General features: G+C 41.2%; 1 protein-coding gene across 1 annotated transcript in view; it reads left to right on the top strand.

Moving 5' to 3' along the window:
- The window catches only part of slc9a7 (solute carrier family 9 member 7), a 35,765-nt gene extending 24,788 nt beyond the window's left edge, over positions 1–10,977 (top strand). The window contains exons 13-16 of the mRNA XM_033621051.2: positions 242–305; positions 2,839–2,921; positions 5,916–6,021; positions 9,663–10,977. Of these exons, the coding sequence (XP_033476942.2) occupies positions 242–305; positions 2,839–2,921; positions 5,916–6,021; positions 9,663–9,926 (517 nt within the window). The 3' untranslated portion in view covers positions 9,927–10,977. The remainder of the gene's footprint in view (positions 1–241; positions 306–2,838; positions 2,922–5,915; positions 6,022–9,662) is intronic.
- The last annotated feature ends 6,085 nt before the right edge of the window (positions 10,978–17,062 follow it).

A 17,062-nucleotide genomic window follows, 5' to 3' on the forward strand; every position in this document is an offset into this window, starting at 1 on the left:
GCAGGTGCAGTGGACACAAACAGATACAAGATCATTTCTGTGTGAACGTGTCCACAAAATCGTGTCAGATGAGGAAGAAGAGCAGAGGTCACATGTAGGGGAATTACCAACATGTAGTATAAGGGGCCGAAAACTACTGCTGACAAACATCTACCAAATAAGAGCCACAGTTGAAACAGTGAAGTGATTAAAAGATAAATTGCATTTTCACACGCTTTCTGCTTTTCTTCTTGTCCTCCAGGGTTGGTGTGGACCCAGATCAAGACCAGCAGCCCTGCGGAGACAGCTTCCAGGTCCTTCAGGGGGTGAGAATCACACTCTGAACTCACTGCTTTCACTGTGAAACACTTCCACTTCTGCAATTTTATGTTGAAGACAGCAATTCTGATGAAACAGAAATAGTTCAGTTTGTCAGATACAAATGAGTCATTTTATGAGAGTGATTATGAAATATGTGGATGTAACTATGATTTATGAGAAATGAAAGAAAAGTCAGCCAAAAGTTTGTGACTGTTATCCACTGGAACCAGGAAATATAGTGTGTGTGTATGATGGGGATTTGTCATTTACCACTGAAATGTATTTGAGGGTGTGTTTCATCGCCCATGGTGGTCCAGGGGTGAGGGAAGCAACATAAGGTTAGATGGGGAAATGAGGAGTCAGGTAGTGTGGTTTAACCCTTATGGTAGCATACAAAAACATCAGGGAGAGCCCAGGCCAAAATAACAAACAAAATAGTCCTAAATACAAACACAACCCCAAAAAAGGAAGTATAATCCTGTAGCTAACTCCCCAACCAAACATGAAAAACAGGAGGAAAAGATGGTAACAAAAATGGCAGCTCTCCCCTACAGAGCCTCCTGGCAATAAACTTTAGGGTTAAATTATGATGGGTGAAACTCAATAGGCGAGTAACAACAAGGCAGTAGTTGTTAAGAGGTCACAGTTCACCGTTATGTGACAACTGTGTCTCTAACAACAACACGATTGGCTTAACAAGTAACAGTACTTCGACAAAGATTAATCTATGAACAGTCTTTGCCCTCTCAAGTTTACAAAGAGTCATACAGAGCTCTGGACCAAACTACTCCTCGTCCTGTGTCTTTGCAAGCGCGAAAGGCGGACGTGGATTCATCTGTTTTTTCAGGCGTCACAGTGCAATAACGTGATCTAGAAGGCTGAAGACAACGGCAAAGAGCAAAGCGAACCTGGAGCACTTTGTGTTCATAAGGCACAGGTTAAGTGAACAGCACCGCGGACTTGGGTTTTAGTTCTCTTGGAGTGTTTACATATGCACAAAAAATGCTGAGTCACTGCTCTGAGTCGGTTTAGAGGGCTGAAAAGGACCCTTAATCACAGATAGAAACAGTTTATACTTGTGTCATCACCACGATATTAACAGCATGCACTTTCATTAGCAAGAATCCAGGCCACATCTTGTAGACAAACTCCTGCACACTATCTTACCTGGAAAAATAATACATTATTGCAACGTTTCGGTAACACCTTCATCAAGCAAACTGTTGGCCTGTTTGTGGGAGTTTGTCTGCAAGTTGTGTCCTGCTCGTCCCTCTCTTTTGCACCTCCTATGAAATAAATGTGCGCAGTATTCTTTTGTTATCAGCAGGAATCCAACCAAACATGCACATATCCATGTAGTCTAGCTGCACTCATAATACTGACTTGTTTGATGATAGTGGACGTGTGGAAACACCTGTGACAATGCTGAAACACATAACATGAAACCTATGTCCGTGAGTCTGGCTACGTTCACATTACAAGCAACTGTTTCCCAAATCCCATTTTTTTCTCTCATGGAACGCAGATCTAATTTTTCAGGGTGTGGACACAGATGTCCATTTTTTTTCCCAATAAGACCTCGGCCACTTTCATATGTGGTCCTACCTTCATGCTGTGACTGTTGTTGTGAGGCACCCGCAGAGATAATGGAATGTAGCCCTGCACATCCTAATATTATAGAGGAGCTGTTCCTCAGTGAAACCCTCCACATCGCAGCCTCACCACTCCAGAATCCTCGGCCAACACCACCCACACCTCTGTCACCACAACACCACCAACAATAGCTTTTAATAGAGCTGGTGGACAGAAAGGCTGTTTGTGCGACAGCCCGTTATCCTGAAAATAAACGGCCTCTGCTCCAACGCACTCTCCCAAACAGAAGCACATGGCTAATAATTATTCAGAATGATGTCATCGGGCCTTCCTACTATGCCGGTCATTCGGGAGATGAAGCTTGCTCAAATGTGCGTTTAGCAAATGTGACATTTTTTGTTGTTGTTGTTCCAACATGCATGTATGTAATGTTCTTGGTGACATGTGAGGCGTTTCAGGGCAGAGATCTGTCCAGCTGGTGTCAGATTTGGGTCACTTCAAACATAAATATGAACAGTCTAGGCAGAAAGATTGGACCTGGGGAAATAATCTGAATAATTGGAACTGACCAAGTGGCAACCTCTGCGGCTAAAAAAATAGAGCCACCACTTAAGTGTCAAAAACTGCAGTTCCTCGAATGGCCACATGAGGCTGGCTCCAGAAGAGAGACAGTCCTCACAGACCCCCACATTTAAATTGGCCAACTTTACAGAGCGTGGCTGCTTTGAGTGTCAGGCTGTCTGCTCAGCGTACCAGTCCGATGGGATTGACTTGCTTTTGAAGCCAGCCTCAAGTGGCCATTCAAGGAACAGCACTTTTTTCATTACCACATTCACATAATTTTTCAGACCTGGAGGTTGTCACTTGGAAGTGCTGGGATTCAGATTTTTTTATGCAGCAAATCTTGAATATGAGAACATGTTTTTTTCCCATGTGTTTCTCCAGGATGGCTCCCAGGCTGAAGGACAGAGTAAAACCAAACAGGAGAGTGCGTGGCTCTTCAGACTGTGGTACACCTTTGATCACAAGTATCCTTCCTGTGCCCTATAATACCCAGGAAATATGTACATGACTTGCTTTGAGGCCACCAGGTAATTGAGTGCTTGAACTAGTACAGCTGTTTGTCAAGGGGAATGTTTCCCCTCTGTACACTGTATAATCCATCACAGTCACAGTCACAATTGGTGTCTGTACTGTATCATCCTGGGATATCGGATCAAAATAACATATTCAGCTCAGACTGGCTGTAAAAACAGACTCCAGTTAATGTGTTTAGCAGCTCATTTCCTCCCTCCTTCACTCTCTGCTGAACTGCCTCCCCAGGTGGCTGATTGTGTACCTGTTTTTGAGCAGAGCAGCTGTGTTGCACTGTGGAGACTTTCTCCCTGGTGACACGTGCTAGATGCAGCTGAAGCAGGCAGGGGGAGTTTTCTTTTAAAGGCTGAGGTAAACATACGTGACACAGGGCTTTGGTGCAGGAAGCCGGGTGACTTCATTTCTGGGTAGCGGACTGTGCAATGCACTGCTGATTAAGACAACTGAGTTTGATTTCAGCACTCTCTGCTGTGCTGCTGCCAAGCGTCACAGAATTATTTCACCCTCAGCTGCTCACAGAATCCCATAAAGATTTAAGCTCCAAATATATCCTGCTGGCAGACATCCTCAACATTATTAAACCACAATTCATCATTTGAAATGTTTTTATGGCGCAGGAGGAGAACTGACTGACTGCGAGGTCTGTTTTAATCAAAGTCGACTGCCAGTTTAAACACTGTGGTGCTGGAATTAGCTTCTGCAGACTGTGTTTTATCAGATATTTTGGTACAGCTTTCTATATTAAAGGTCTATAAGCTGCACCAAATGGCTTTTTAAAGAGATAGTTAGGACCTTTTGAAGTGGGGTTGTATCCATAGTCAGTGTATTACCTACTGTAGATGTCTGTCTGGACATTTCCAGTTTCAATAGGCAGGCAGGAGTGCTGCCAAGGAAGCTAATCCATATACTGCTGTGGACGGAGGCAGCAGCAAAATGTATTTTAACCACCTAAAAAAAACAATATTAGTTTAAGTTTATGCAGTATTTGGAATATTTTCATTACTTTACCTTGCTGTCAACTAAAGCCATTTCCATCTGTGCTCTTGGTCAAAGCCGCTAGACTTGCTGAACACAAGAGATGCTGGTCTACCACTGCCTCGATCGGTTAGTTTGTTTGTGTTTACTTTGGTAAATCCAAACTAACTAAACTAAACTAACTAAGTCTGGCTTTGAAGAGAGCGATAGAACGGCTTAAGTTCCCCAGCAGAAATCACTGTCCAACCGCACAGTAAAGCAGTCAAAATATTCTAAATATAGCTTTCACTGAGATTGTTATTGATTTTTTTAGGTGGCTAATATATGTTTTACTACTGCCCCCGTCGAGAGCAGTATAGTGCTTAGCTTCTGTGTCGTTACTCCTGTCTGCTTCTCCAAACTGCAGGTATTATGCCTAGCATGAATAAGTACCTCATACAGCCCCACTTCAAACAATCCAAGCTGTCCCTTTAATTGGTAGTAATCCATTTACTAATGCTTTATAGCTCATTTCTAAGCCTTTAAATAAGTTTGGGTTGCAAGGTTGTGAAAAATCTGTCTTCCATTATGACACAACTTACCATAAAACTTCAGTTAAAAGCCTAGTCCCCATTAAACGCCTGAGAGTAGGTGTTTCTGTGATGATCTGGAGAATTCAAGGATGAGGCCGATCACAGAGTTCTTTCTTAATGCACGTTTAATTGCGAGCTCGGATCAACGTGGCTACATGCAGAAGCTATGTGATAAGTGTGAACAGAGAGAGACACAGCTTATATAGGATGGTGTCATGTATATTATTACCTAAAATGGTGCCTTGACACATTTAACTTGACCTTGGGCCAACTAAAATTAGTCTAACTTGTCCATTCATCAGTAAGCCTCGCACTTCTGACGCCATGACGTCTGTCATAACGGAAAATGATCCCCAGGGGTCTTGACCAAGTATCCACTGGTCAGTGGAGATGTAAAAATACATACTAACAATGCCCAGTCCCTTTTACTAGCCCAGGTGTTGCTACACATTTTGACAAATAAACGCCTGTCTGAATCAGAGGCCTGGTCTGGTTGCTAAGCAGTTCATTTTTATAGAAGTTCTATGGATGTATAAAGCAGGTTGTTGGCCACCCACTTGAGCTAATGTTAGTTAGCTGCTTTGATTGTGTGCACAGATATAACCATGAGCACTGAAGAAGACTGTAATTCCTTCAGATTTAGAGAGAACAAATAAAATGTGGTGACTTCCTGTCTCTGAAGCTGTCGTAAAGTCAGAATATGTGTCCGTTCCACGATTACTTGGTAAGTTATTAATTTTCTTTCAGTCCGTAAAGGTCCACCGAGCAAAGGAAAAGTGTTTTTCAGAAAAATTAATCCAAGTGAGTTTTAATTTAACAGGATAAAGTGGTGTTGTGTTGGTGTGCTGGATGCTGTGAAATGATTGTCTTAACTCTCTCCTGTGCTCTGTCTCTCTGAGCCAGTTCAAATGAATGATTTCTAATTCATGTGTTATTTGAAGCCTTATTTTTATACAAGTAATATTCATACTGGTTTATATAAACAATTTGATTGTATTTCCCATCTTTGCTGAGCAATAGTTTTTTTGTGAAAGGAATTAAAGGAGGCCTGTCCCAAATATAGGCCTGTTTAGGGCACTGATTTAAGCAAATAATAACCCAGACTATTAAATGAAGTTTTATGGTATTAACATTTACAACTGCAGACTTTTGGGTTGCTAGGTTGTGGATGTTTTTTCACAACCTGGCAACCCAAAAGTTGCTCTTATTAGTGTCTACTAACCAATCTTTATTTAAGGGATTCATCAAAGCCTCTATATTCTTTATGAAGGGTGCCATATTAGAAAGAGGTGCAGATATGTGATATAAGCTATATCAACTCATTCAATGTGACTGATAATTGTTGAGCTCTTTGGGTCATTTTCCTTAACAACTGCTCAGTTACCTGAAGCCCATTCTGACACACAGCGGTCCACCTCTCACCTCCACTCTGCCTGCATACTGTGGGCCGCTAGCGAGCTGTCTGACCAGCCCCCAGGCGTACGAGGTGAGTGTCCACATGCACTAAAAGAAACAGTATGCACATGGCAAATACACAGTGACACTCCTACATGAGCAGTGATCTGTGAAAAATGCATGCTCACAGTGTAGAAATAGTGGAAGACCTCTTCACTGCATGTTGTCCAGAGGATTTAAAGGAAGAGTTGGTGAAATATTTTGTATTTTAAACAGTGGAAATAAGAAAAAGCTTGATTTTATTTGAAGTTATCTATAACCTGAGCATTGTGTGATGGCACTACAACGTGTTTTTCCTTTTCTATGTTCAGACTTGAGCCTGGTGCCTCAGGAAGGCTCCCTCTGAATACTGAAGGTTTTTCTCTCAGGAGAACAGTAATACCCTCAAAGTATTCTCACTGCCTGCCAGTAAACACACAAAGCGCTGAGGCCTTCAGCAAGAGAGAAAATGGACAGTCGAGAAGCCTTTTTGCATTCAAAGGGCACAAAAGGGCTTTTTCAGCGCCACCTCAATGATGACCGCTCTTCTGAAAGACACTGTGCGTTGATATTTTAAACACAGAAACACCCATTGACGGGACGGTCACACTTGGATCCACTCTGGCAAATTCCCCTTTTCATTTTCAATACTTTCATGTGACGGCTTTCGGCTATTCTTCTCCCCTTTCACAGTAACCCAAAGAGCCTGTCACTGTCGGGGTTACAAAATCTGAAAAGCATTTTTTTTTTAACTGTACAGTAGACATACATCGTCTGTCATTTAAATTAAATACTGTGAAAGTTTAGTTCCGTCTTAAGCTCTGCAGCAGTAGATGTTTTCTACCCTGGGTTTGTTGCCGTTGGTTTGCTCGCTGCCTGCCAGGCGAGGTGGTTGTTCATATAATCAGGAGCGTCCAGGGCTCTGTGACGCCAAGTGGGGAGAGACAGGATTAAATAAAGCTCCTTGCCTGTTTCCTCTTCGGTTATGGATATTACGAAATGGGGAGGGGATGAAATGTTCCACAAACAGGAGAATTTTGGTTCCTATTGACCTCAAATTGTGTAACATTTAAAATATGATTCTAGAGAATAGACACTAAACTAATTTAATAATTTAAATTAAATTCAACAGATCTGTTTAACTGTGCACTGCAAACAAGAGGCCCTGAGGCTTTGAAAACTCTGTAAAGAAATTAAATTCCCTGAGTTGTTTTTGAAGGATTAGGCTGGCAATATTCTATATTCTGGATATTGTCAACAAATCCAATGAAAAGACAAAAACAACAGTGCATTAGTCTGTCTCTCAGTACTCTCCAACTGTCTGTGACACACCGCTCCGAGCCGATTAGTTCCCACTGAATCTTTAAAGGTGTACTGTGCAGGATTTTCCTAAAAAAAAACAATGTTTAGACTCATACGAATCTAATCCCAGTGGCTCAGTGGGTAAAGCAGACATCCCGTGTACAAAGGCATTGTCCTTGCTGCAGCGGAATGAATGTCATCCCCTTTCTCTCCCCCTTTCACACTGAACTCTGTCCCGTCAAAAAAAAAAAGAAAAACAAATCTAATCCCTCCTAATCATCACTTACGACCCACTTGAAGTGTGTGGCAGTGTGTTTATCTGCAGACACTCTACCCTCTGCCTGTGTTTTATTATTTTCTTCTTATTTTGCTATGTTCAGGACGTTGCTGTGCACAGCGGCAGGTGAGGTCGGGACTTTAATAAAAGGTAGCAACCACATGTCAGACCACAAATGGCTCACATCCAGGAGGAAGCTCTGAAAGTCGTGGACACAGCGCCAAAAAAAGCAAATATAGCAAATCTGGGGTTAGCTTCTACTTTCACTTCTGCTAGCGATACTATTTACAAATAGTAGTCGACATTTCCTGGGTATTATACCTTGAAGCAGTCTGAAAGGGGCCATTTTACATAGTGAGGACCTTTATTTCAGATACTTCCGGTACATTTAGCTGTTAATACTTTAAATGGTGAATGGACTGCACTTGTATCGCGCCTTTCTAGTCTTCTGACCACATGTGGGGGAGCCCTTTTGTGCAGAGTGTGCATGTTCTCCCTGTGTCACCGTGGGTTTCCTCCAGGTGCTCCAGCTTCCTCCCACAGTCCAAAGACATGCAGGTTAATTGGTGACTCTAAATTGTCTGTAGGTGTGAATGTGAGTGTGAATGGTTGTCTGTCTCTATGTGTCAGTCCTGTGATAGTCTGGTGACATGTCCAGGGTGTACCCTGCCTCTCACCCAGTGTCAGCTGGGATAGGCTCCAGCCGACCCGTGACCCCCAACAGGATAAGCGGTTACTGTCATTGTATCATTAAAAAAATACACTGAAATTAGGGTGCTCCTCCTGTAAGATGCCTCAGTTAAAACCGCGTCCTCCAAACATTCAACCTCACACTTGCAAATAATAATACACAATAAATTAGTGTAATAGGTTAAAAAAACTACACCTTTCAATTTTTGTGGTCGTAGGTCAAGGTCACTGTGACCTTGCATCTGTTTTATTCTCGTGACCGTGATATTTCAAGAAGGCCTTGGGGGAGTTTCCTCAAATTTGGCACAAACGTCCACTTGGACTCAAGAATGAATTTATGAGAATTTGGTGGTCAAAGGTCAAGCTCAGTGTGGCCTGGCAAAACAAGTCTTGGCCATAACTCAAGAATTCATTCGTTAGTTATGACAAAATTTCACACAAATGTCTAACAGGATAAAATCATGACATTTCCTATCCAAAAGGTCAAAGGTCAACTTCACTGTGACGTCATAATGCTCTGCAAAAACACTTTCCTGGCCATTATTTAACGTCATATCTCAGGAACAGAAGCAAGACATTTGGTCAGATACTGACTCGGTGACTCTAATCTTGTGCTGATTGTAGAGGTCTTCTGTGCTGTCGGGGAAAATGTGTGTGAAGCATTCATGTTTTCACAGACATGGATGTTAACTGTAACTTGACTGGTTTGTGGAGGCATACAACTGCAGAGTGGTATTTCTAATTACATTAGTATTTGACAATTTAATTTATAATGAATCCAAATGTCGTCTTCATGCGACAGTTGTGTCACTGTTTTAATTAGAAAGTAGCCATTCTCTTTTTTTAACTTCATAAAATGCCTGATGGATTTATTAGAGTTTTTTTGCCCCATTTCCCTCCCAGATAATTGCTGAAGAGAAGGGTTATGTAATGTTTTTCTTTTTTTCTTTTTTGATCCCTTCATCCGAGTAATCCCCTCTGACCCGATGTTAACTCATCCTGTTGTCCCTGAGGACATGAGTGGACTATTGATTGTCAGCCAGTCAATTAGAGCTGTGAGAACCTCATGTGACAACTTTAAAGTTATTCATTACTTACCCAGCATGCAACGTGTGCTTTTCAATTGGGTGTCTAACTTATCTAACAGTTGAGGTCGCTGTGACAGCTGTCGGTAGATGCAGCAGGTCACTGGTTTGTATGTTACTGTGCAGCCTGTTGTTTTGTTGTGTTCAGCTGCTGCAGCTCAGGCCACTAAGTGAAAGTCTCCTCCCTTCCCTTCTGTAAATCCACAGTGTCCCTTATGAGCCTTATCAGTCTGTTCACGCCACATGTACCCACTCTGTGTGTCCTACATCTGTGTGTGTGTGTGTCACCCTCATGTTCTCCATCCCTCCCCTCATGTTCCACTGTGGGTGTGTTTTCAGAACCACGAGCAGCTGAGGGACCACGATTCTGACGTCCTCCGTAACGACAGCGACCTGACCTTCACGTTCGGCGACACTGCCATCACAGCCAACGGGGCTTCAGGTGGTGGAGGGGATGCGGCCGGCGGGTCGGGCTGGAGCGCGAATGGCAAAAGGAGCGGCAGCACCTCCGAGGAGGCGCTGGAGCGTGAACTGGACTCCCGCGAGCAGGAGCTGCTGAGCCGCGGCACACGTCTGGTTTTCCCCATCGAGGATCACATCTGACCCTCCAACCTCCAACCTCCCCGCCCTGACCCCCCCCAGACCGCCTCACCCTCGGCTCTCCTGCGGGCAGAGCGTCCAGTCCTTCAGAGATAAGACAGAGAAGAGAAGTGGGAGTAGACAAAAGAGGAGGCTCTGAGCTCCCTCCAGGCCTGGGAGCAGAGCTCACTGAGTGTTTCATCCTCATTACAGAGCTGGAATTTATTCTCCAGGAGACATGTGTCCTCCAGTCAGGAAATCAGCTCTCCGTGCTGATTGTTTCCTCTGCATAAACAGGAGGGAAATCTTTATGCAGGATGAGAGGACAAAAAAAAATCATCATGCGAGATTCAATCTGCACTTTTGAACGTGTGACACTGTGTTCAGCTGGAGTGGAAAACAAGAAGAAGAAATGAAAAATTGCCTGGCAGCCCTCTCTCATCATGTGATCTGACCAGATTCAGAGTGCATCAGTGAACACTGAGAAAAGTGGCTTCTTCGCAATCACACCCATCTAGTTGCTGAGATGACGCTACACTAACCAAACTGTAATAGTTTATAGATCAGACAAGAGTTCTGTGGTATATTTGTACCATTCATCTGAAGCTGCTAATAGGCCAGTGTTTGGTATGTCTGTGATGATGATGTCCCTTTGTTTCACACAAAAGCATCTGTGTGTGGAGGAGACTGTGGCATGTGAGGAGCTCAGAGAGGGACAGTGAGTGTGTGACCCACTCAGCCGCCGCAGCCTCTCATGGGTGAAGTAACAGGGGCGGAGAATGTGAGCATGTAAATAGCAACAATACAGAGCTTTGTTCCTCTCAAGTGGGACCGCTTCTTTCAGTGCATTACGTCCCATGACTGTTACGAATCTGTGTATCTTGTCTCTGAACTGGATCTTTTTTCTGTGTACAGGGCTGCTTTTCATAACTATCCCATGAATGAGGAACCGAAGGATTTTGATGCTGATTATATTGTTTCTTATGAGATAAAGCTGATTTCCCACAACGTAAAATAATATGAGCTGTGCACTGTAATATGGTCATGGAGCAATTTCAACACTATAAAATAAAGAGAAGAGGCCAGTTGCACAAAACACCCTTAAGTCTTTTCCTTAAGGTTTCCTTTAAATGTTTACTTATGTATTTATGCTTTTCTCCATGTCTAGCTCTTATACTGAAGGCATTACTAAAGACCTTAGCAACCAAAGCAAGCTAAAAAAAACCCTTAAGGTACCTCTGTCTCTATCTTCACTGCAACACCATCGAGTTTGTGGTGATAAGTGAAAAAAACGAACACACTAGGAGAACCCAATGGATATGCTTTTGATTTTAGACCTTAGATTTGACTGAATTCATTTTTGTTGCAATTTCTTCCTACAATTGTCTGGTAGTTGGGATCAAATTTACTTAGTAGTTTGTGCTTTCTATGATTGTATCCCTCCAGAAGTTTAATCTTTTCCTCCTCTGACCAATATCGTTATTTTCTTCTGCCACTTTTCACCATTGGCCAACTTTGTGAGACGAAAACAGGTGTCAAAAGCCCAAGCAAACAGATAATCTCCACAGAAACCTTACTGCTATTAAATCTCCTTCAATGCAATAAATGAGTTAATGTTTTTCCTAAGGAAACCTTTTAAGGGATTCTGTGCAACTGTGTAAGCCCCTCAGTTAAAGAGAAAGTAAGCCTTAAGGAGAAAACTTGAGGTGTTTTGTGCTACCCATCCTAGGCCTTCATCGTAGTTTGTAACCCTTTGCAAAAATTTTATATTATATACTTATTTTAAAAAGAATTAAATGATCAGATGTAGAGCTGCAACGATTAGTCGATTAAGTGATAAGGTGATGAACAGAAAATTAATTAGCAACTATTTTGACCCATCAAATAATCATTTTAGTCTTTTTTTTAAGCAAAAAAAGCCAAATATTTTCTGGTTTCATGCCTCTTAAATGTGACAATTTGCTCATTTTCTTTGTTTAACATGATATTTAACTGAATAGATGTGGAGGTTTGGACTGTCCGTAGGATAAAACAAACCATTTCAAGACTACTCCTTGAGCTGTGACTGTCTTCTGATATTTTATTCACAAAACGATTGATTGATAACAAGAATAACTGTTATTTATGGACCTAATTGGATGCATCCTTTTATGATGGGCTGCAACTAAAAATAATTTTCATTATCAAGTAATCTGTTGATGATTTTCTGGATTAATTGATGAGTCATAGTCTATAAAATGTCAGATGATCGTAACGAATGATAAATCCCAATTTACCAGAGCCCAAAGAAATATTTGCTTTGTCCAAAATCCAAAAACATTTAAAGGTTGCAAAGTACGTCTTCAAACTCCATCATTAATTAGATTTTTAAACTTAAAGTGTTCAAACTTCAAATGCCAAATAAAGGGGAACAGCCACTGATACCAAACGCTGACCATCAGAGATTAAAAAAAGGAAATGCTCGCATATAAACTCACTGTGCTGTTTACCCTGAGTATCAACCTCATGTGCAAGTGTTGAAATTGTTAACACTTAAACAAGATGATGATGTGAGCTGTTCTCATAAATCATCAGTAAACAGGTCATTGATTAGATAATTTGCAGAATAAATGTCTCACAAATCATTCTTAAACCTTAGTTCATCGGTTAACGTGATATTTTTTTAACTTTTTAATAGACATAGATTCCTAATTTGTGTTGTCCTGTTCCTGTTTGAAGCCTCTTTTTTTAAAGATTAAGGTCACACTTCTCAGCTTACTTTTTTATTTTCAAAAAAAAAAAAAATCAGATGCAAATCATGATGCTATGCTTTTAAATGTCTTTTGATTATAATTATGTGAAAGCAATAGTTTCACATTTTGGAAAATACAATTCAAAGACACTTGATTTTGGGGAAGTTTCTTTCTCATATCTGTCTGTTAAATATGAAGCTACAGCTAACAATTATTTAGCTTAGCTTAGCTTAGCTTAGCTTAATTCCACCAGAGCCTATAAAACGAGCTATATTAAATATTATATTGATCCTTTTTTAAAGTAGAAACAGACAACTTTTCCCCCTTAGTGTTTCCAAGTGGTATCATTGTTGGTGCCGTTGTTTCAAAGATAATTGGATCACTCTTGTTTACCTCAGAGCTGCCATCACAGTTACTTTGGTTGTTTCACCATCTACCACTCCACTACTGGGGACAGTTACTGCAAAGAACTTACAGTAATACTAGTAAATAATTGGAGATAGCTACCGATAGCTACTGAGGAAAATGAAAGTGCTCTCCTTTTCCTGTTTTGGTTGCACAATGGTTAACGTATGTCATTTGTGCCATAAATGGAGCCTTCATTTTCAGGGAGATCTTACCTGTTGGCAGATCGGCATAATGAAAGTGAGACTTTTAGGGAACGAATGGTGTCATTATTCTATAGCCATTACATTGCACAATCAACATTTACTTCATAGTGATAAGTTAAAGAAAAAAAAAATCAGCAACTTGTCTGTTCCCACTTTAAATTTGTGCGAAAACCTAAGTATAAAAAACTTTTTTTCAGGTAGTTATTGGCTGGACTATTTAAGATACCATTAGATCAGGTTTTTTGCAGGTCCTCATAAAAGTCAAAAATCCAATCATTTAAATTTTAGTCCTTAAAATGTTCTTAGTATGATTTTGACAGGTCTTAAAAATTGATTGCATCGTAAAGTTCATGTTGCTTTTATAAAGCTGTGTTAACTTTTGTGAAACAATTTGTATTGATCACAATGTAACACAACTACAAAACAAAACCAACATGGAGCCGACAGCCACGAATGCAAACTGTGCAGCTTGGTCAGAATTTATTAGGTAGCATGTCCTCCCATAAAGCTACTTCTAGAAGTAGTAAGTTATAATTGTGTCTTAACTTTTTTCCCTCGTGTCCTTCTTTATGCCAGTATGGACATGAAATAGGTCTGAGTTTGCATTGGTCTTAAAAAATGTCTGTAAAAGTCTTAAATTTATTTGTTGAAACCCTGTCAGCTGAAGTTTATTACATTGGAACTAAACCAGGCTCGCTGTTGCTTCCTGTCTCCACCCTTTATGCTAAGCTAAGCTAAGTTAATCAGCTGCTGGCTGTAGCTTTACATTTACCGTACAGGCATGAAGGTGACATTCACCTTCTCATGTAACTCTCTGCCAGTAAGCCTTTCCCAAAATGTTGAACTGCTGCAGCTCATTGTGCAGCTACAAAACTTGACCTTCACATTTACGGCAGTCACTGCACATAAATAATGGTAATATAGAGACTTCCCTAAGCTCTGATGACAAGAAACCTGACCACACATTTACCCAACAAGAAATGGGAACACATGTTGTTCTCTTATTGAAAAAATGATGTTTTTTTTAGTACCATATTCCTGCATGGTGTCTCAGCGTCAAATAGTCTTATGTTCACAGCAGGTGTGACATATATTGCAGCTTACAGTATGACATCATCTCACCTGTGGCCCAGTTCCTCGCAGCGACTCAGAGCAGTTTTTAATGAGATAACTGACTCGTCTGCGACGTGCAAATCCTCGATATGGGACCGTGACATTTTCCACAACAGTGTACTGAACCTAACTGTTTCCTTCTGGTTGATTTGCATCACTCTACATGAACTATTAATTATTTATACTGCATCAATTACTCTTTGGCGACCTTCTAATCACATTTCTACACTGTTTGTAGTGAACATTTGGGGATTCCTCCCACACAGCAGGATTAGGAGGGGAAATATTTGGATGTACTTCCCTCCTCTGGAGATGTTTTTCAGCTCTTATCCCATAAATGTAAATAAGGAGACATATCTGGGTTTACAGAGCCGGTGGAGGAGCCGTTTGAACCAACAACTCGCTCCAAAAATAGCAGGAGGTTTTGTCTGTTGTTTTATTTTTCCGGAGCTCAACACATTTTGTGTTCCCGTTCACCACCGCGTCTAGACATCCGAACCGCTCCCCCCCCGTTTTAAATTCACCACACAGCACGTGTCGCCTTTTTGTGTTTTCTCCTTCAACTGCACACAGGGCCTGCTGCATTTATGTATGAGTACACGAGGGCAGGTGTGAAAGGCGCGATTGTGTAAGGGGAGAAGACTCACACAAGTTTTATGGCTCGTTGGGGACCTCCGAAGAGGAAATGAATCTAGTTATGTAAGCTGTTGCCAAGCTGTATGCAGTGAGGGTGATTTAAATTCTAGCAGGAGTGAGAGAAGTAATGTGGAGCTGTGCTCTGTGTCCAACATCTCCTCTCACACTCTGATGATAGCGAAGTTTTTCTGTATCTAGGGCATTGAAAAAAATACTCGCCACTTTGTTCTGTTATACTTGACGCTTACACCATCTCGTCTGTGATATACAAAGGTCATACAGCATCATGCTACACCTTTACATACAGTATAACTTACAGCTGATATCATGTTGTCTCTGAAGACAAACTGTGACTTCTGATCAAACCTGTTGAGACTGTCCTCATAATTCCGGCTTTATCTACTAACATCAGTGCAGAAAAAGACAGACCGAGATTTCATTCGTCACCACGTCTAGGACAAACTGTCTAGACAGTTATTCTCTGAGACGTGGGAGCACTTTATGGACAGCAACACCTTGGACGACTTAACTGGTGGCTGCAGGCAAAACAAACGAGCCGAGTTTGGCACTTTACCTCAAGCAGAGGACACTCGCAGGGCTCTTATATAACCTTCATGTGCACTCTATCCTCCAGACTGTTGTGCTGTCAGTTGTCTTGCTGGCTATATTTACATGCTCTCTGTACCTGAGAAATATGAGATGTAGCTCAATTGTTAATATGTGCACCTGTTGTTTCTAGTAGCAACTGGCTGCCTGGTTCTACCTACCATGGTTTGCATGTCAACATGTTAATAAAAGTCGTCAAATTATGAGCCACCTAGTTGTGTTAATTGTGGTCTAAGAGGAGGCGTCAAACAAAGTTAAAAGAAAGTGTAGTTTAAAATCCTTTATTGATACATGGATAAACCACCTTGTTTCAACTAGAGAGTCTTCATCAGGGTATATCATGGAGACTGATGAAGACTACTCGAAACCCGCTGGTTTATCCATGTATCAATTAAGGATGTTTAACGACAGAGTACCTTTATGTGACATGCACTGCATATGTGTTCCTACTGTCCACTTTTAATGGTACCAATGATTGATTCGTCAAACTGAGATGTTGTGCAGGTAAATGTTATATTTGTTTTAACTTTGTTTTGCTTGCATGCCTCCACGGTGAACAAAGAATCCGAAAATTGAGAAAATTGAAAATGAATTGAAGCCATAGGGGTCCGAGTAGTTTACAACTCTCACACAGCTCGTGCAGTATAATCCAAGTATCATTCATCTTGTCGTATGCTCAGTGCTTCCCCAACAGATAGCGCTTTCTGATGGGGAACTCAACTGAAAGTGAAACGTATCTACTCTCTCTTTAAAGCCAGACTCCATTGACAAAAACAGAAATTTAACCACACTTAACACAGAAGCTGCTGGTGTACCGCTGCCTCACTCAGTTAACTTGTTTGTGTTATTGTGTGACTTTGGTGTTTTAAAGGGTTAGTTCGGATTCACCGAAGTCACACAATAACACAAACACACAAACTGATCAAGGCAATGGAACACCAGCAGCTCCTGTGTTCAGCGAGGTAAAATTACTGTTTTTGTCAGTGGAGTCTGGCATTGAAGAGAGCATAGATACATTTCACTTTTAGTTTAGCCCCCCTATCGGAAACGGCTGTCTGTTTCCCAGTCTTGGAAGTACCGAGCATATGACTGGATAACTGAGACTTGGATTACACTGCACAAGCTGTGTGAGAGTTTGTAAACAGATGTTTTGATATAGTTTTGCTGTTGTTAACCATGGACCCCAATGACTTCAGTTCATAAAGATATTTTTTTTGTTTTTGAATTCTTTATTCACCGTGGAGGCATGTGAGAAAAACAAAGCTTTCTTTGCAAATTCAACACAACACGGGGTGAGTAACTGATATACAAATAATCATTTTGGGGGTGAAGTGTTCCTTTAACTGACACGCACTATTAAGTTAGACTGCAAATGCACTCACATTGACCTGCGTACTTCTTTCGTGCTTTTTCTCTCAGCATTAAACCTAATATGAATTTTACAAGTTGATGTACTTTACGC

This window comes from Epinephelus lanceolatus, chromosome 6 (assembly GCF_041903045.1).
Source record: "Epinephelus lanceolatus isolate andai-2023 chromosome 6, ASM4190304v1, whole genome shotgun sequence".
NCBI classification, from domain to species: domain Eukaryota; kingdom Metazoa; phylum Chordata; class Actinopteri; order Perciformes; family Serranidae; genus Epinephelus; species Epinephelus lanceolatus.